At 44.4% G+C, this 20876-nt stretch overlaps 2 protein-coding genes across 3 annotated transcripts in view; one reads left to right on the top strand and one right to left on the bottom strand.

Annotated features, from left to right (window-relative positions):
* Positions 1-7743: 7743 nt before the first annotated feature.
* LOC109028753 (putative uncharacterized protein encoded by LINC00167) lies at positions 7744-8769 on the bottom strand. The gene has a single exon (XM_031015809.2). It carries the CDS (start codon positions 8767-8769, stop codon positions 8326-8328), a length of 444 nt encoding a protein of 147 aa, XP_030871669.1. The 3' UTR covers positions 7744-8325.
* A 15-nt stretch (positions 8770-8784) lies between these two features.
* PRDM10 (PR/SET domain 10) overlaps positions 8785-20876 on the top strand; it is a 105017-nt gene continuing 92925 nt past the window's right edge. For both annotated transcript variants that reach the window (XM_055356396.2, XM_004052435.5), the window contains exon 1: positions 8785-9101. The gene's annotated coding sequence lies outside the window, so the exon portion shown is untranslated. The remainder of the gene's footprint in view (positions 9102-20876) is intronic.

Here is a 20876-nt window from a genome sequence, read left to right as displayed (position 1 = left end):
GTGGTGGGCGCCTGTAGTCCCAGCTACTTGGGAGGCTGAGGCAGGAGAATGGCGTGAACCCAGGAGGCGGAGCTTGCAGTGAGCCGAGATCATGCCAATGCACTCCAGCCTGGGCGACCGAGCGAGAGTACATCTCAAAAAAACAAAACAAAACAAAGTTAGCACTAATTATATTTGTTGTGATGGCTTTTTGGACCCAGTTTTTCATTTTCCTTCTCCTTCTCTTTCTTCCTCTCCCTTTCCCTCTCCCTCTCCCCCTCCCCCTCTTCCCCTTTCTCTTCCTGTTCTTCTCTTTTGAGTCAGGGTCTCCCTGTGTTGCCCAGACTGGAGTGTAGTGGTACGATCTCTGTTCACTGCAACCCCACCTCCCAGGTTTAAGTGATTCTTGTGCCTCAGCCTCCTGAGTAGCTGGTATTACAGGTGTGTGCCACCAAGCCCAGCTAATATTTGTATTTTAAGTAGAGATGGGGTTTCCCCATGTTGGCCAGGCTGGTCTTGAACTCCTGACCTGAAGTGATCTGCCTGCCTTTGCCTCCCAAATTGTTGGGATTGTAGACGTGATCCACCACACCTGGCCTTTGGACCCAATTTCTATTATACTGATGAAATATCTCCTTATTAAAAATCTCTAATATCATAAAATTTGGGTTTCTGCTTAAGGCTTTCTCATATTAATTGAATTTTACTCTAAAATTTAATTATCTGATGTGCTATGAAATATGAATTCCTGCTAAAGTCTTTCCTAAATCCAAGGTATTCATAAGGTTTTAATGAGTATGAATTCTTTGGTGTCAAATGTGGCATGACTTCTGTTTGAGATATTTCATTAGTTTTTTTCGTTGGTATTGGTTCTCTTATGTAGAGCATTGGCTAAAAATGGACAGAAGACTTTACCACACATTTTACATTCATACTTACAGGTTCTTACATGTGCAATAAGCAGTATGATTACAGAGAAAACTTTTGCACCCTTAGTATAGGGTGTCTCCCTCGTCATGAATATTGTAATATTTAATGATGAATAGCTTCTGCCCGGAGATTGTTGCACTTTCATTATCTTTACAGGGCACCCCTCAGATCTGAATTTTCTTTTCTTCTCTTTTTATTTTTTGAGACAGGGTGTCACTCTGTCACCCAGGCTGGAGTGCAGTGGCGCGATTACGGCTCACTGCAGTCTCCGCCTCCCCAGGCTCAGGTGATCGTCCCACCTCAGTTTTTATATTTTATTTTTAGTAGAGATGGGGTTTCGCCATGTTGCCCAGGCTGGTCTTGAACTCCTGTGCTCAAGTGATCCACCCACTTTGGCCTCTCAAAGTGCAGGGATTACAGGCGTGAGCCACCGCGCCTGGCCTCAAATCTGGATTTTCTTATGCCCAGTGGAATTTGATTTGCCACTGAGTGCTTTTTCACCTTCCATACTTGCGTAGGGTTTATCTCCAGTATGACCTCTCTGGTATGAAGTTTGACTTCTGAATAAAAGCTTTTTCATACCTACTACATTCATAAGATTTCTTTTTTATATGGATTATTGATGAATAATGAAGTTTTCCTTTTGGCTGAAGATTTTCCACATTTCTTACATTCATAGAGTTCTCATTATTTACAGTGTGAATGTTCTGATCTTTAATGAAGTATTTCTTCTAGCTAAGACACTTCCACATCGATTCCGTTCCAGGCTTTCTCTCCTGGATGAATTTTTCTCATTCTCTGTGAGATGTGATTTGCGACTGAAGGCTTTCCCACCTTCCTTATGTGCATAGGAAGGACAGTCTCTCCAGCACGTCTTCTTTGGTGTCTAATGAGACTTGACATTTTAATAGCAGCTTTTCCACATTTGTCATTGTTATACGATTTCCTCCCTGTATGCTTTTCCTTTTCTCTCTCTTTCTTTCTCTCCCTTTCTTTTTCTTTCCTTCCTTCCTTCTTTCTTTCTCTCTTTCTCCCTTTCTTCTCCTTCTTCTTTTCTTTTCTTTTTTTTTTGAAATGAGGTCTCACTCTGTTATCCAGGCTGAAGTGCAGTGGCACAATCATGGCTCACTGCAATCTCAAACCTTCTGGGCTCAGATGATCCTCCCACCTCAGCCTCACAAGTATCTAGTACTACAGGCATGCGCCACCACGCCAGGCTTTTTTCTTTCTCTCTCTTTCTTTTCTTCTCTTTCTTTCTTTTTTTCTTTTTAAATAGAGACAGGGTTTCACCATATTGCCCAGGCTGCTCTCAAACTCCTGGGCTCAAGTGATCCACTTCGGCCTCCCAAAGTGCTGGGATTGACAGGTGTGAGTCACTGTGCCACCTGGCCCCAGCTAGTTCTTCATTCAAATCTTAAAAACAAAAACACCCAAAACTGTTGCTATCTTACAAATACTCATCATCCCAGCTATCCACGTTCAGATAATTCCTCACTCTCTCCCCTTCTCCCCGACAACCCCAAACAATCTTGTACCACATAATTTCTTACTTAATAATGTTAAATTAGTTTCCCATGGCTGTCATAACAAAGTATCACAAACAGGTAGCTTAAAACCTTAGAGATGTATTCTCTCTTGGCTCTGGAGGCTAGAGGTCTGAAATCAAGGTGCCCGCCCTGTTCCCTCTGAAGCCTCTAGGAAAGAACCTTCCCATCTCCGTCCAGCTTCTGGAGGTTGCCAGCAACCTTCAGCATTCCTTGGCTGGTGGACACGTCACTCTCTGTTGCTGTTTTTAGCCTTCCTATTCCCTCCCCTGTGGATCTATGTCTTTGTTTTCTCGTCTTAAAAGAACACTAGTTATAGGTTTTTAGAGCCTACTTTATCCAGTATAAACTCATCTTAATTAATTATATCTGCAAAGGCCCTATTTTCTTTTCTTTTTTTTTTTTTTGAGAGGGAGTCTCACTCTGTCACCGAGGCTGGAGTGCAGTGGCGCGATCTTGGCTCACTGCAACCTCTGCTTCCCAGGTTCAAGTGATTCTCCTGCCTTGGCCTCCTAAGTAGCTGGGACTACAGGTGTACACCACCACACCTGGCTAATTTTTTGGTATTTTTAGTAGAGACATCTTGGCCAGGCTGGTCTCAAACTCCTGACCTCAGGTGATCCATCTGCCTTGGCCTCCCAAAGTGCTGGGATTACAGGCATGAGCCACCATGCATGGCCCCTATTTTCAAATAAGGTCACATTTATAGGTTCTAGATATGAATGTTGGGGACACTATTCAACCCAAGACAAATGTCAAACACCCAGTTACACTCTTGGTCAAGCACACCTGGACCCTTATCTTAGTCTGTTTTGTGCTGCTATCACAGAATATCTGAGACTGGATAATTTATAATAAACAGAAATTTACAGCTCGTGGAGGCTGATAAGTCCAAGATCATGAGGCTGGCGTCTGGTGGGGGCCTTCCTGCCGCATTATCCCATGGCAGAAGGGCAAAGAAAGCACAAGAGAGAGCAAGAGACTGAACTTGAAACCTCAAGCCCTTTTATAATTGCCATTAATCCATTCATGAGGGTGGAACCCTCCTGGCCTAAACACCTCTCATTAGGCCCCACCTCACAATGCAATTGCATTGGGGATTAAGTTTCCAGTGTATGCTTTTTGGGGGACACATGCAAACCAGAACAACCTTCTTTGGCTTCTTCCCAAACCACCTGTACCTAGGCTTGAAGCTCTGAATAACTCTGGCTGGGTCACAAACTCCTTGATTCTTTGTCTGCAGCCTACCGAGTTCTCACATCAGACCTTCACTTCTGTCATCTCCTTTCTTCATGGTGCAGAGACCTGAAGACAAATGGCTGACATTTCTTGGTTTTGTTTTCACTACTATCTTGTTTTATTATTTTGACCTCAGAGAAAAGTTGCAAAAGTTAATACAAAAATTCCCATATACCTATCACAGAGGATCCCCATATGTTAACATTTTAACAATGTTTGGTTTTTCATTTTCTCTCTTTGCATTTGTGTGTGTATATATGTTTTTTCTTTTTTTGAACTGTTTGAGTGTAAATTGCAGATCTATTTCCCCTTTACTCAGTGTGTTTTTCCTAAAAGCATGGACATATTTCTATAAATTCATAATACAATGACCATAATCAGGAAATTAACATTTATACATTATCATCAAATCCACAGACCTTACTCCAACGTGACCAGTTAGTTGATCTACTAACATTCTTTATATCTATAAGAAATGCTTTTTACTGATCTAGGATCAAATCCAGGACATATACTTCATTTAGGACTTTTTTTTTCTGGGACAGGGTCCTGCTCTGTCACCCAGGCTGGAGTGGTGTAAACATGGCTCACCGCAGCCTCCAACTCGCAGACACAAGTGATTCTCCCACCTCAGCCTCCCAAGTAGCTAGGACTACAGGTACATGCCACCACACCTGGCTAATTTTAAATTTTTTTGTAGAGACAGGGTCTCACCATGTTGCCCAGGCTGGTCTCCAACTCCTGGTCTCAAGCTATCCTCCTGCCTCAGCCTCCCAAAGTGTTGGAATTATAGGCATGAGCCACCACGCCTGGCCTAGTTCTGTCTTTTTATTCTCCTTTAATCTGGAACAGTTTTTCAGGCTTTCTTTGCTTTTCATGACATACTTTTTTTTTTTTCTTTTTGAGATGGGGTCTCGCTTTGTCATCTGGGCTTCAGTGCAGTGGTGTGATCATAGCTCACTGCAGCACATTAGTTGTTTTCGTTGGTCTATCTTATCTGCTATATGTTGGCAACACATGTGACTCTTCACCTCCTATGCTTTCTTCAGGTGACTCCCAGTAAACCTCCTAGCTCTCCCTTGAAGCTACTATTGTCAAAGTTACCAGCGATTTCCACCTCTGTCTTTCCAGATCCACAGGTTAACTGTCATTATCATCAGCTCTCAGCAACATTTGCTGCAGCTGGCCACTACATCCTTCTTGAAACACTGTCTTCCCTTGGCTTCTCAGACACCATCCTCTCCAGGTTCTCCTCCTGTGTTATTTCCTTCTCAGCCTTTTGGATGGCTGCCTTCCTATCATCCACCTCTAAATTCAGCAGCTCCCATGAGCTCAGTCCTGGATACACTTGTCTTCTCTATATACACACTCTCTCTCAACTAATCATAATTAGATGACCACAGCTAATTCTATGTATTTAGATATAATGTATAATCTGATGAACTGTATTCCTATATTTCCAGCCCTGATCTCTCTTTTGGATTCCAGCTGCCTACATGGGGTGTCTAGTTGGATTTTCCAAAAGATATTTCCAATTCAACATGGCTACAATACAACTCTTGATTTTCTAACCATTTATCTCCCAGTGTTCCTAATCTCAGTTAAGGCATCAACATTCATTGGCCACTCAGTTTTCAACCTTAGAAGTCATTCTCGATCACTCCCTTGTCACCAGGAGCAACTTACACTCTGTTCCATATCTTATTCATTTGCAAGTTCTGTGGCTTCACCTCCAAAATATATCTGGTGTCCATACACTTCTCCCCATTTAAGCTACTTCTATTTTAGTCAAGATGGGCCATCGTTTCTTATTCAGAGCATATTGGCACAGACTCCTTGTCTCTTGCCCTCTCCCCAAACAAAATAAGCACCCTAGAGCAGCCAGTTATTTTGAAAGACAAAACTGTGTTACTCCCTTACTTAAAACCTCCAACTAGTTTAAGTTGCACTTTTTTCTTTTTTTTTAATTACCACACTTAGTCAATGCTCCTATTAAGTTGCACTTTCTATAATAAGTCCAATACCACAGCCTTCAAAGCCTTATGTGGTCTGTCCCAGACCTATTTCCCCAAGTTTTCTTGCATCACTGTATCCTTGTATCACTACACTCTTTCTTGTATCACTCTGTCCTGTGTTCCAATAATTCTGGCCTTCTTACTGTTTCTCAAGTGTGTTAGACTGAAAGCTCAGTCAAGGCATGGATTTTTGTGTTGTTTTTCCTTTTGTCTATAGTGTTAATTGACGAATCACAGAGCATCTAAGACAGTGCCTGGCATTTGGGAAGCATTCAATGAATATCTATTCAATAGAAGAATGAATATGTGCATGCCATACTAATTTTTTTGTTGTTCACCTCATGGTCTTTACTTTTGCCATTCTCTTAGATTGGAATGTTCTCCAAGATCTTAACATGGCTGGCTTTTTTTTTTTTCCCCCATAACTCAAGGGTCAGCTCAAATGTCAATATCTTAGAGAAAACTTCTTTGGCACCCTATTTAAACTGCCAGCGTTCTCTGCCTTTGCATTTTCCTGGTTTACTTTGTAGCACTTATCATGACCTGGAGTTATTTATTTTCTTCTTGTTACCTACACTAGAATAAAGCTGCATGAGAGCAGGGCCTTTTTTGGTTGCTGTTGTTCCCTATTCTATCTTTATTGTTTAGAAAAGTGAATGGCACACAGTACATAGTCAATAAATACTTCTTGTACACCCCAGTGAGTGAATTTTACAGTGTACACTTTAAAAATCATTTAAAAATCCACATAAAAAGCAAATTCCTGAGGTTCACTCCAGACCCTCTGAATAAAAACTCTGTGGGGAGGAATCTCCCTGCACATATTTATGTACTTAGAAGTTTTAGAACATTTCCCTAAAGCCATGAGAGTAACTCAGGCTCTCCAGTTTGAATAGCCCCATTCCCCATGGTGCGTTCTCTTTTGGGTTCTGTGGTGTTGTTTCTGGTCAGTGGACCTCAGTTGGGACCATCCCAGTTCATCAGCAAGGATGTAATGATGTTAAATCTAAAAGTGAGCCGTTCTTACTGAGGCCGGGGGTATGTGGAGTGGCAGCTTTTGCAAGGACACAGAAGGACCTGTCCAACCTGCGGCATTGTTCATCTACTCATAACACTAAAAGGGAGCATTCAAGGGACTCTCTTAGCCAATATGATCTTTCCTTAGGCAACTGACTTCCATGTCTGTGTTGCCAGAGAAGGGCTACTAGTGTCTCTCACTAGCTATGTTAAGGTCGGCCTCATCTAAGTCCAGTGCCACCTGTACAGTGGTTTAAGGAAGAACAAGACACGGCCTAGACGTGAAGTTGTTTACAAGGCAGTTAACTGTCTGAAGTTTCTTCTTCTTCTTTTGTTTTTTTAAAGACAGAGACTTGCTCTATCACCCAGGTTTAGTGCAGTGGCACGATCACAGCTCACTGCAGCCTTGACTTCCTGGGCTCAAGCAACCCTCCTGCACAGCCTGCCGGTAACTGGAACCACAGATGTGTACTGCCATGCCTGGCTAATCTTTTTGTTTTTTGTATAGAGTCTCACTATGTTGCCCAGGCTGGTCTCGAACGCCTGTGCTCAAGCGATCCACCCGCCTCAGCCTCCCAAAATTCTGGGATTACAGGCGTGAGCCAACGCACCCTGCCACGAAGTAAAAAAAAAAAAAAAAAAAAAAAAAAAAAAAAAGCTCTCTTTTCTTTCCACGTTGTTTCCAGCTATTTAAAGAAACAAAATGGTAGACTAGACGCAGTGGCTCACATCTGTAATCCCAGCAATTTGGAAGGCCAAGGCGGGAGAATCACTTGACATCAGAGTTTGAGACCAGCCTGGCCAACATGGGGAAACCCCATCTCTACTGAAAATACAAAAATTAGCCGGGCGTGGTGGTGCATGCCTGTAATCTCAGCTACTAGGGAGGCTGAGGCAGGAGAATCGCTTGAACCCGGGAGGCAGAGGTTGCAGTGAGCCCAGATCTCACCACTGCACTCCAGCCTGGGCGACAGAGCGAGACTCCGTATCAAAAAACAAAACAACAAAACAAAACAAAAAACAGTAAAGAGAATACTATTGAGTTAATTTTACAGTTTTTCCCGCTGTGGGTGTTTTCTATCCTCGTCTTTTGCTTAGCTGTCCTGTCTCCCTCTTTTTCTCAGTTAGGCAATAGTTTAGGATTTTTGTAGGTTATATTGTCAGTACTTCTCATTTAAGTTCCAGACAGTGTGCTAAGCAAAGCACTTTACTCGGTAAAGTAAGAGCTCACTTAATCTTCAAAATAACGTAGCAAGGTAGATAATCACGAACGTAGCAAGGTAGATATCACGGAAGGGAAAACCGCTCCCTGAAGGTCCGAAGGTCCAAGGTCTCTCTGCCATCTAGCTGCCCTGCGTATTGCCTGCCAGTGGGTAGTTGGAGCTGGGTATCTCTCCAAAGCTGGGCTCTTGGCTGCCCTTTGTGAAGGCAATTTTAAGGGACAGCAGGATGTGGAAGCCTGCGGTTAAGGAGTGAGCTGAGTCATTGGGTAACCAGTGTTGAATAATGTTTCTCAATGTTTGAAATGACACTCACTTCCTTTCCAGATTGGTAGAGGAGAAAAAAGACGCGCAGTGAAAGCGCTCTCAAGGGGCGGTGGGTCAGGGTGATAGGCGGCGCCCGGCCGCTCCCTGGGGGTCCTGAGGGCGAGACCCCGGCAGGCTCCCGAGTCCGGGAGCCAGGCGGGAGTTCGGTTTTCGCCGGCGCTCCACGGCCAGGCCACTTCGGAGGCAATCTGTGGCGGGGCGGGCGGACGCGAGGGCCGCCTCACCCCCGCGCGTCTTCCGGGACCCCGGGCCCTCGGGCGCGCGGGAGGCGGGCTTAGCACGGGCGCAGGCTGCCCTCGGCGCACGAGAGACCCAGGCACAGCTGGAAGCTTCCTCCCCGTCAGCACGCGGGCCGCAGCGGGGGCTTGACCCCAATGCGAAGAGTCGGGTTTTCTGATTGGCTGAGAGTAGAAACGCAGGCGAGCGCCGCCTGAGACCCGCTCTGCGATTGGGTTTTACACGAACAGCAGAGCACGAAATAAAGAGGCCTTCAGTCATTGGGCCATTGTGTGAATCTCCTTTTGGCTTCTCTGCAGACTGAATAAGCGTCTCAGGATCTTCGTCATGACTCCTAAATCTGGGCCTGTCAGTTCGCCCCAGCGTTTCTCGTCTCTAGGCACGGCATGGGGTTTACAGAGTTTAACCAATCATATAACGTCGAGATCAGGTTGCCAGGCAGATTATGCTAATAAGACCCCGCCTTTTATGCTGCTCCCACTCTGCGGCGGGAAGAACCACCTGGAGGTGGCGGGGGGGTTTGATTTCTATCACCCCTAGGGAGAGAGGATCGGGGACCCGCTGATCTTCCAGCTCCCCTCACCCAACGTCGTGTAAGTACCTAAAGGATTAAGGGAACCAGATAAGCCAGGGTCCAGACTACTCCATAGACAGGGAGGGTGTTTCGTCTTTGCTTAGTCCCACCCAAAATGGCGCCCAGCTCTTTCCGCGTCTCAGAGCCCGGCCGGGGCCAACCGACCGCGGACCCGGGTGGGGGGGGAATTGATGGTGGTGGTGGGGGGGAGAAATCCCGGCGGCACCGCCCGATGGTACAGTCCAGCCGGGGCTGGGACGAGGCACCTCACTCGGGGTGGGGGGTCAAACCATCTGCACCTTCCAAGGGGAAAGGGACAAGGCCCCCTCCAGCAGGCCCTCCTGGCGCCGCGTTCAGCGCCGGCCTCGGCGTCTCCTCGCCCCTGCCTTCGCCGCGCGCAGCCTCCCCCTGCGACCCCCGAGTGGCTCGCACGCTCCGCCGGCCGCGCGCACCTCTCCTCCCCTGCCCGCGTTGGTTGGGCCGGGACGGCGGTTGGGCGGCCTGCGCGCTCCGGCGGCGGCGGTTGCGCGGGCGCTTCGGGTGCAGCGGGCAGGTCTCCGCCGGCCGGGAGCCGAGCACCGGGGGCCAGGGGCCAGGGGCCGGCGGCCGGGGGCTGGGCGCCGGGCTGGGGGTGGCAGCCCGGGCCGGGCTCCGGGGCTGGCCGGTTGCGGGCGCGTGGGGCGGAGGGTCCTGTTCGATGGGGCGCCCAGCTTTGTCTGCGGAGGCCGCGCCGCCTACCTGCCATCGATGGCTGGGCCCCCGGCCTGCCTTCCCAAGCCAGCGTCCGGGACCGGGGCGGGGGGCCGGCCCGCAGGGGTGTGGGGTGGCCCCTGCGGGTCTGTCCCGTGTCACCGCGTCGGGGCTGGCCGGGCGGAGGCGGCGGCGGAGGCCGAGGCGGGGTCGCGGCCCTGCCCCAGTCCGCCTGCACCCAGGGTGCAACGCAGAGGCAGGGCGAGGCCGGTCGGCGCTCGGGAGAGGGCTGATGGTGTGCACCTCTCCAGCCCCTCGCCAGCTTTTGTTAAGCAGGTTTAACCCTGCAGCTAGGTGTTGATACTCTACTAAGTAAAATGGAATATTCACCGTCTGCCCTCCAGCCACGCGAACGCAGCGCTGTTGAATTTGTGTGCGCGCCTTTAGCCTTGCTTGGTGGATGAGTTGGATTTTAGTGCATTTTCAATCAATGTGCGTGTACACTGAAGCACAAGGAGAGGTGGCTTTGTGCTGTCATCGAGGATTAGATGTGTGATGACACCCACCCAGCTCTGCCCTGTGCCCTAATTCTGCTGCTTTGCCTGTTGAAACCTTGCCTATCTCGTCACCCCAAATTCTCTAAAAGTCAACAGTACTTAACCTTTATTAAAAACAGCAGAATCACTCATGACTGTTTTGTGGCCTCTTTTTCTGACCTGTTCTCTTTGTTTCTATCACTCCTCCATCGCTGTAAGGCAAGAAGGTGTATTATTACATTGTATTTTTTTTTGTATCTTCCTACCATTCCAGCATCACAGTAGCTTCCACTTTGATGAGCAATACTTATTTGTTGTTCTAGAATAGAGAAAACAAGATTTTTTTTTTTTAAATTAGGATTTGTTGGGGGCAAAGCAGCGTTTAAACAGTGTTTATTCAGTATGGGGTATTTAGAAAGGAACTTTGCTAGGTTTATTTAGGAGACAGGGTCTCTGGTTGCCCAGGCTAGAGTGCAGTGGCGCGATCTTGGCTCACTGCCGACTCGACCTCCCGGGCTCAAGGGATCCTCCTGCTTCGGCCTCCCTAGTAGCTGGGACTACAGGCGTGCACCACCACGCCTGGCTAATTTTTCTACTTTTTGTAGAAACGGGGTTTCATCATTTTGCCCAGGATGGTTACGAACTCCTGAGCTCAAGCAATCCTACCGCCGCAGCATCCCTAAGTGCTGGGATTGCAGGCGTGAGCCCCCGCGCTCGGCCTTTAGGTTTACTTTTACAATAGATTGAGGTGAAGTTGACACAGAATGAACCATTTTAAAGTGAACAGGGACGTTTAGTGAAAGGATTACATTTTTGTTTGTTTTGGATCAAGACAAATGTCTTGTGCCTTCTACCCCGTAAGCTCCCACTCTGCTATGCTGTTCCTCGTTTGGCAAGGCAAAATTGTTTTGCCTTTTCAAAGAATTCATTTTTAGTTTTTCTAATATTTTGTAGCATGCTCCACCACATATTAATCATATATTGTATATCAATGTAATTGAGTATATATTTTAGAAAAAGCAAGGTTCCTGTCTTCAAGGGCTCTGAATGGTTTTTACTTAGAGGTTATGGAGGTATAAAGGGTAGCACAACTCAATATAATCCCAAATTGATTGGCACTACCTAAGTTTCTGCTTGCCTGTTTTGTTTTTCCTTCTAGTTTTAAGAATAATGCGTGATCATTGGAGAAAACATAAAATTTAAGCCGGGCGCTGTGGCTCATGCCTGTAATCCCAGCACTTTGGGAGGCGAGGTGGGCAGATCACCTGAGGTCAGGAGTTGGAGACTAGCCTGGCCAACATGGTGAAAGCCTGTCTCTACTAAAAATACAAAAATTAGACGGACATGATGGCAGGCGCCTGTAATCCCAACTACTCGGGAGGCTGAGGCAGGAGAATCACTTGAACCCGGGAGGCAGAGTTTACAGTGAGCTGAGATCGGGCCATTGCACTCCAGCCTGGGCAACAAGAGCGAAACTCCGTCTCAAAAAAAAAAAAAAAAAATTTAGAAGCGAGTGAAAAAAACCAAAACCCATAATTACCCAGAGATAATCTTTGCTGATACTTTGGTGTATTTCAAATTGGTTTTGTGTGTGTATAAAATATTTGTACAAACGACATAATCTTGGTTTAATATCTAGTTTTTAAAACAAAACGTAAATAGGTGTCTAAAGACTTTGCTGATGATTGGGCACTTTCATTACTTCCATTATTTGAAGGGGGCATCATGAAGTCCGCTGAACTAAAAGAATTATAATATTTTGATTTCTTGTAACTTTTTAAAAGCGTGATCTAATTGATAGGGATAGGTTTCTGGATAACAAACATAATTCATCAAAGGGCTGAGAACTACTGAACTATAATTTTGGTTTCCTCAATTTTTCATTTTAAGCACTGGTAAACACCTCGTAACCGCGTAATTATATCTGGTAAAAAGAAACTTAAACATCCTGTTGTTGCAGTGTTAGAGTTGTTCAGTTTGTTTTAAACTTGAACACTGATGTACTTTGACCTATTGCCACTAAAATACATAGTCTTCTCCCATCACATCCCACCCCAGATAGTGTAGCCACACCCAGTCCAGCGATTTGTTTTTCACAAGCAGAATTTATTGTCTACCATTTTAACTTATTATAGGTACTTTAATAGATTAATGAAGGAGAATTCGATCTGGTGTCTAGAAAGAGCCAAAAAGAAATGTTTGCTACAACCAAATCTTTGGAGAATGATCCCATCAAATTCTCCTGGGGGATGGGGTAGAGGCAGGAGGGTGAGAGGGGAACTTTTCATGACTTATTTTGGCCCACATTGGTGACACTTATCTCTTCCCTGTTCTAGCATTAAACTGTTCACATGGTTTAGTTGAATCACTGCTTAGGAATATCTGGCCTCTTTTCTTTTTTATTCTTAATGTTATAACACAGCCGGGTGTGGTGGCTCACACCTGTAATCCCAGTACTCTGGGAGGCCAAGGCAGGCAGACTGCTTGAGTCCAGGAGTTCGAGAACAGTCTGGCCAACATAGCAAAACTCTGCCTCTACTAAAAACAAAAAAGTTAGCCAGGTGTGGTGGCCCACAGCTGTAGTCTCAGCTACTCAGGAGGATGAGGTGGGAGAATCACCTGAGCCTGGGAAGTCGCGGCTGCAGTGAGCCGAGATCACGCCACTGCACTCCAACCTGGGCAACCAGAGTGAGACCCTGTCTCCAAAAAAAAAAGTTATTACACCATTTCAAGACTTGTGTGGAGCACTCTGGACATTTCTGTCCACCTTCCAAAATTTTTCTGTGCCTTCCCATTGACCATCCCTGTGTAGATTTTAAATTTGTGTTGTAGAAAGCACCTGAAGGTAGATTCTTCTTCTGCAACTTGAAATAGTTTAGGGAATGGGGAGCGGGTGAGGAAGTGGAGTGGAAAGAGGGAAGGTATGGGTAAACCTAAGTATAGTTACAGCAAGACTAGTTAAAATGTGGTGAAAACAATTATAAAATCAATAGTGCACAATAGTTTTAGAACCTTATATAGATTGCTAAAAGGTTACTGTCTGCTAACATAGTCTGTTTTTTGCTATTCATTTTTTAGGTAAACTCTCATTTATTGCAAACAGGAGAATACTGGAGTCAAATGCTCCTCCTCCTCCCCCTTTTTTTTTAACCCATGTCCTTCAGTTTCACTGATGGTAAAGTTGTACTCCACAGCTTCTTTCCTGCTGTGATTTCTAGAAATCAGATCCCTTAGACCTGTGCTGTCCTGTCCAGTAGCCACCTGTGGTTTTGAGCACTTGAAATATGGCTAGTGCTGTGAAGTGTGAAATACGTACACTCAGATTTTGAGATTTAGTAGAAAAAAATAATATCTTTCAATTTATAAAATATTGATTAAATGTTGAAATGACAATATGTTGAATAGACTGGGTAAAATGCAATATACTATTATAACTAATTTCACCTGTTTCTACTTTTAAACTATGTATACTAGAACATTTTAAATTATGTATGTGGCTTGCATATTTCTTTGAACAGTGCAGCCTTAGTCAGCTAGGGGTAGGGTGTTCCCAGGTGGCATTAAGATGTAATATTTCTTGGTTTCTATAATTTGAATGAAAAGATACTGCTAATATGTAGATGTCTGTTTTTTTAGTGCTTATAATAGCTCTCACAAAAGCATGATTATTATTTTGAAGAATATCTTAATCTCAAAACCACTTCCAGATAATTGAGTTAACTGTTACTGAATTAATGTATTCAATGGATCATTTGAACTTAAAATAATAAAATGACATCGGTAAGCACATAATCCATTAAAAAAAGTTGAGCTAAGCATAATCAGCTAAATTTTCCCAAACTTGGTCTGTTACTTAATACATTGATTTTTAGAATTTACCGTTTTTCAAGTGTTTAAGAGAAATCTGAAATTGAGAACATTGAACTTACATTTTTTTCTCCTGTGATTTAGAAAAAGACCACAATACTTTGATTCTAAAGGTGGAAGGAACCGTTTGGACCAGCTCGTGAAAGAACTGTCTTTTTTTTTTTCTTTTCTGTTTTTTTGAGAAAGGCCCTCATTCTGTCACCCATGCAGGAATGCGGTGGCACCATCATAGCCCACTGCAGCCTTGACCTCCCAGGCTCAAGTGATCCTCCCACCTCGGCCTCCCAAGTAGCTGGCAGTGCAGGTGTGTACCACCATGCCTGGCTAATTTTTGTATTTTTTGTAGAGACAGAGTCTTGCCACGTTGCCTAGGCTGCTCTGGAACTCCTGTGGCTCAAGCAATCCACCCATCTCTGCCTCCCAAAGTGCTGGGATTACAGGTGTGAGCCACTGCACCCAGTCGGGAGAACTGTCCTTTTAAACACAGTTGGAGAAACATAACCTACACGTAAAATCCATATTTTTTTACTTCCACGTTTGCAACCGTTGACAGTTTTGCCCTAAGCTGCCTTTATTGATGCCTTTCCTTTTACTGCCCGGTGTGGAGGTTTGATATGGTGTAGTATTCACAGCGTTGCCTCAGGGGCAAAGAGGTTCACTGCTGTGCTCAGCTTGCTGGCTGTGATCTTGGGCAAGTTACTTCTGTAAGCCTTGGTTTTCTTATCAAATCTTTCAACTAGTTTCTTAATTATTACTAGGGATAATAACAGTAATCAACCTCACAGATTCCAAGTGAGGATGCCTGTTTAATCACTCACCACAATTGTATAAATGGCTCAGTAACAAAGCACACAGTTCTAAATGGTTCAAAAATTGTTTCTCTCTTTTGGAACCGCCACTTCAGTCAAACTGGTCTTCCCACTGTTCCTTAAATATTCGGGATTTTCTCTCTGTGCTGTCACACCTTCGTTTCCCAAGTGGAATGTTTCTTCCTCTCTGCTCTCCTTCCCCTCCTCTCCTAGTTCTGCCCGCCAGAATCCTATCCATCCTTCTTGAGCAGTGGCTGGAAAACTTTTTAAAGGACCAGGTAGTAAATGTTGTTGGCTTTGTGGGCCATATGGTCTCTGTCAAAACGGTTCCCCTCTGCCGTGGAGTGTGAGAGCGTAGCTGTGTTCCAACAAACTATTTTGGACCTTGGAATTTCAATTAATATAACTTTCCTGTGTCAGGAAATATTCTTCTTTTGAGCCTTTTCAAATATTTTAAAATGTAACAACCATTCTTAGCTCACAGGCTGCACAAAAACAGGTGTCTGCCGCCTGCGGGCTGTGGCTCGCCATCCCCTGTACCAGAGCAAGCTGAACCCACACCGCCCTTGTTGAAGTGTCAAGACCGTCTCATTTGAAAGTAATCCTTTTTGTCTCTGAAGGTCCTGCAGGATTTTGTACTGCTTTATAACAGTAACATTCAGTGCTTGCGTTGTATTGTACTCCAATTATTTGTGCTTATTTCTTGCTTCCCAAACAGATTCTAAATTTCTGGAAGCTACAGGTGATTTTTAGCCCCCTCACGTAGAATGCAGTATAAATGAGTGCCTTTTACTTACTGGATTCTAAAATGTTTTGAGGGATAAGTGAGTGAATTAAAATACTTGAAGTTGTTTGTAAAGTTTTCCTCCCTTTTTTTTTCTTTTTCTTTTCTTTTCTTTTGTTTTTGAGACAGAGTCCCGCTGTGTTGCCCAGGCTGGAGTGCAGTGGCATGATCTCAGCTCACGGCAACCTCCGCCTTCTGGGTTCAAGTGATTCTCCTGCCTCAGCCTCCCAAGTAGCTGGGATTACAGGAGCCCGCCATCACACCCGGCTAATTTTTGTATTTTTAGTAGAGATGGGGTTTCATCGTGTTGGCCAGGCTGATCTTGAACTCCTGACCTCAGGTGATCGGCCTGCCCCGGCCTCCCAAAGTGCTGGAGTTACAGGCGTGCGCTACGGCCCCTGCCCCTCTCCCCCGCCTTTTTTTTTTTTCAAGATTCTTATTTTTGTGTGCAAATTCTACAATTTTCTTAGAATTGCTTGAAGATTTTGAGGCCAATTTATTGGGGGTTATTTTCAGTCTTTCCACAAACCATGATTACAGGCAGTCTTAATAGAATGTCCTTCTAATAGGGACTAGCTATCATTCCTTTAACTCATTATTGCTCTTTGTTTGACTTTTTAACTGTGCTCTCCGAGACACTTGTTTACGTTTAGTCCTCAACACAGAATATTGACAGAACCGTGACCAATTTTGCAAAGGAGAGAAAGTAGGTAGAGGGTCAGGGAATTATGCAAGTATGGGAGAGGGGTCAGAGCGCATGGGAGAAAAGGGTCTGTATCCTCAGCCCCAGGCAGGGGATGTATATTAATAAGGTTTCAGTCTCTTCCATCATGTATTCATCTTCTCCTTCATTCTTTTTCTCTTGAAGTTGATGAATTGAAAATTATTCCGGACTGTGTAAGTACTTTATCACTGGATAAATATAAGGACCCATGAATGGTAATATTTGGACACCACTTTATGTGACATGCAAGTTCTCTCAAGTACTTTAGTACTGTGGAAGTGTGAGATATTACATTACTACAAAACAGTAATCCTGGAATTAAAATGAAATCATGTCATAGTAATTGGACTTTGATGAACTTTGTTTCATTTATACATTTTAAGAAAGTTTATGTTGGCCAGGCGCGGTGGCTCACGCCTGTAATCCCAGTACTTTGGGAGGCCGAGGCAGGCGGATCACGAGGTCAGGAGATCAAGACAATCCTGGCTAACGCGGTGAAGCCCTGTCTCTACTAAAAATACAAAAAAAATTAGCCGGGCATGGTGGTGGGCACCTGTGGTCCCAGCTACTCAGGAGGATGAGGCAGGAGAATGGCATGAACCCAGGAGGCGGAGATTGCAGTGAGCCGAGATTGTGCCACTGTACTCCAGCCTGGGCGTCAGAGCGAGGCTCTGTCTCAAAAAAAAGAAAAAGAAAGAAAAAAAGAAATTTTATGTTAACTTTTTAATATTTTTTAATTTTTTTAGAGACAGTGTCTCACTGTGTTGCCAAGGCTGGTCTCTAACTCCTGGGTTCAAGCCATCCTCCTGTCTCAGCCAACCGAGTAGCTGGGGTTACAGGTGCAAACCACCACCACCAGTTTCGTTTCTTTCTTTTTTTTTTTTTTTTTTTTTTGAGGCGGAGTTGTGCTGTGTCACCTAGGCTGGAGTGCAGTGGTGCGATCTCGGCTCACTGCAACCTCTGCCTTCCGGGTTCAAGCAATTCTCCCTGCCCCAGCCTCCTGAGTAGCTGGGATTACAGGCACCCACCACCACGCCTGGCTAATTTTTGTACTTTTTTTTAGTAGAGATGGGGTTTTGCCATGTTGGCCAGGCTGGTCTCGAACTCCTGACCACCCGCCTCGGCCTCCCAAAGTGCTGGGATTACAGGTGTGAGCCACTGCACCCAGCCCCAGTTTATTTTCATACTTATATATACTTATCCCAAGCTCTAGGTATCTCACCAAAAACTTATACGTCATTTACAAAATATATTTTTTCAGATTCATGGTTTTAAATGGTTATAAACTATAACAGATATAGAAAATTCTAAAACTTTATTGAGTGGCTTTAAATAAAACCTAAATAAATGAAGAGCACAGTGGCTCAAGGAGTGGAAGATTCAATATTGTAAATGTGTCAATTTTCTGGAAACTGATTTATAGATCTAATGTAATCCCACATTTAAAAAAATTAGACAAGCTGATTCTAAAACATTTGCCAAGGCCCAAGAAAAGGCAAAACACTTTGAAAAAGAAAAGTTAGGAAAACCTCTACTAGAGATCAAGAAGAGTTATAATAATTAAGATAGTGTTGGGCCAGGCGCGGTGGCTCACGCCTGTAATCCCAGCACTTTGGGAGGCCACGGCGGGTGGATCACGAGGTCAGGAGATCAAGACCATCCTGGCTAACATGGTGAAACCCCGTCTCTACTAAAAATACAAAAAATTAGCCAGATGTGGTGATGGGTGCCTGTAGTTCCAGCTACTCGGGAGGCTGAGGCAGGAGAATGGTGTGAACCCGGGAGGCAGAGCTTGCAGTGATCCAAGATCGCACCACTGCACTCCAGCCTGGGCGACACAACGAGATTCCATCTCAAAAAAAAAAGATAGTGTAATATTGGCACTGGGTAGGCTAATAATGATGGACCAATAGAACACCATATGGAGTCCAGAAACAGTATCATGCATAGCCAGACACTTGATTTATGACCTGGAGGCATGGCAGAAAGGCAGGCAAAACAATAACACTTTTAGAATTAATATAGGAAGATACTCATGACCTCAGTATAAAGAAACATTTCTTAAACAAGATGCTACAGGCACTAATAGAATAATGGGCAAAAGTCTTGAACAGCCACTTCAGAAAGGAGAAATCCAAATGTCTAATAAACATGAAAAGGTGTTCAACCATGTTAATGAAGGAAATGCAAATTTCAGCCACAGTGCCAGAACACTGTATACCTAAATTAAAGTTGGACGTTGAACAGTAGGGACTTTCATAGATGGCTGGTACAGATATAAATTCATATGACTACCTTGGAAAGCAGTATTATCAAGAAAGTCCAAAACATGCATACTCTAATGCCCAGCAGTTCCAATATTAGAGAAATGCATGTGCCTGAGAGAACTAGAAAAAGTATTTGGAGTAATTTATTTTCATAATACTGATTCAATTACTATTTCAGGACTGCTGTGTTGTGTTCTGAACACACAGGTAGCTTTGTTTCTAGAACAATGGTGAATAAATGTTATTTATGTTTTCCTTCTGTGCTGAATGTTTATATAGTCCATCCAATGTCTTCTTCAATTCCTAAAACAATGCTGGAAACAGAATAGGCATTTAATAAGTGTTCTTGTGTTTTAAAAAATTATTTGAATTTTTACAATGGGAGCCCTTCATCACAGCTTTGTAGTTACCTCAACTCTGGCTGTTGAGTAATTTGCTCAGTTAAATCTGTTTGTGGGTGTAGTGAATTATAACCTCCTCTGGTTCCCTCGGGATCAAGTCTAACCTGGTGATTGCGTCATCTGGGGGGAGAGCACGGCTACAACAGCAGGTGGAAACCATGCTCGGGTCCTGGCCACTTTGCCTAGGATGAAAGCTGTTGTGGCAAAGAGGGGAAAGAGCTTTAAGCTTTGTAGTAAAAGGAATCTGGGCTTAAATTCCACTTATCAGCACTGTGACCTTGGAGAATTAATCATTCTTGGTTGTGGTGAGGGTTAATTGAGATCAGGTATTTAAAGGACATTTGACAGTGCCTGGCGTGGGATAGGTGCTCCATAAATGCCTGTAGCTATAATTATTATTGTTCCACTAGCTGTTTACTTAAGTAACATTGAATTTCCACAGAATGCATTTCGAATCAGGTGGACTATGATTATACTGATTTTTAAAATAAAGAGCTGCATCTGTTAAAGGATTCTATTTTTGTGGTCTTTAATTCCTGCAGGGAATTTGCAAATGAAGCTAACGTTGTAGGTACACCTGAGTGAAATGGTCTGGTTAAGCGTTTACAAAGAATAGTTATGGCTAAGATTTCTAAACAGGAATGCTTCTATTTTGTGTCTCCTGCGGAAGAAAATGCTAATCACATAGTTTTTATTTTTGTATTTTTATTTTTTTTTGAGACAGAGTCTTACTCTGTCACCCAGGCTGGAGTGCAGTGGCGTGATCTTGGCTCGCCGCAACCTCTGCCTCCTCGGTTCAAGCGATTCTCTGATACTGCTGTCTCAGCTCCCCGAGTAGCTGGGATTACAGGCACCCGCCACGAGGCCGGTTACTTTTTTTTTTTTTTTTTTTGAGATGGAGTCTTGCTGTGTCACTAGGCTGGAGTGCAGTGGCGCGATATCGGATCACTGCAACCTCCTCCTCCCAGGTTCAAGCTATTCTCCTGCCTCAGCCTCCCGAGTAGCTGGGATTGCAGGCGCGTGCCACCACGCCCAGCTAATTTTTGTATTTTTAGCAGAGATGGGGTTTCACCATGTTGGCCAGGATGGTCTCGAACTCCTGACCTCAGGTGATCCACCCCTCTCGGCCTCCCAAAGTGCTAGGACTACAGGTGCCCGCCACCATGTCCAGCTAATTTTTGTATTTTTAGTAGAGGCAGGGTTTCACCATGTTGGCCAGGCTGGTCTGGAACTCCTGACCTCAGGTGATCTGCCCACCTGGGCCTCCCGAAGTGCTGGGATTACAGGTGTGAGCCACTGCGCCCAGCTGCTAATCACATAGTTTTAAAATTTTGTCAATTTGAAGTTGAACTTTACATATTTTCTGGTGAAATACATCAGTTAAGAGAGAACCCAAGCCTGCAGTTAAGAGTGATCTATTCCCAAAACAATTGTTTAATAATGAAAATGTATTAAAATATCTTTTAATTGAGAATAAGTCTTTTCTGGATGAGACAACTTCATGATCTAAAACAGCCTATGGTCCTCACAATGTAGATAATTATTAACGTTTGCATTATACTCTATACTATTGAGCTACATTGTAACAGACATTATCCCACTTTATGTTAGCAGTGAGCCTGTGATTTGCTTGCCTTCAAATCCTTTTTCCACTTCAAGAAATGCCTCAGCTAATGGAAGGTACCTTTGAATCCTAGACCAGTGAACATAGTCCTA

The sequence above is a fragment of the Gorilla gorilla genome, chromosome 9, assembly GCF_029281585.2.
Source record: "Gorilla gorilla gorilla isolate KB3781 chromosome 9, NHGRI_mGorGor1-v2.1_pri, whole genome shotgun sequence".
Classification (NCBI taxonomy): Eukaryota; Metazoa; Chordata; class Mammalia; order Primates; family Hominidae; genus Gorilla; species Gorilla gorilla.
This window is presented reverse-complemented; position numbering and strand designations above follow the sequence as displayed.

Coding starts and splice junctions, on each gene's coding strand:
- LOC109028753 (XM_031015809.2), bottom strand. CDS start 8,769: ATGACTGAAGGCCTCTTTATTTCGTGCTCTGCTGTTCGTGTAAAACCC.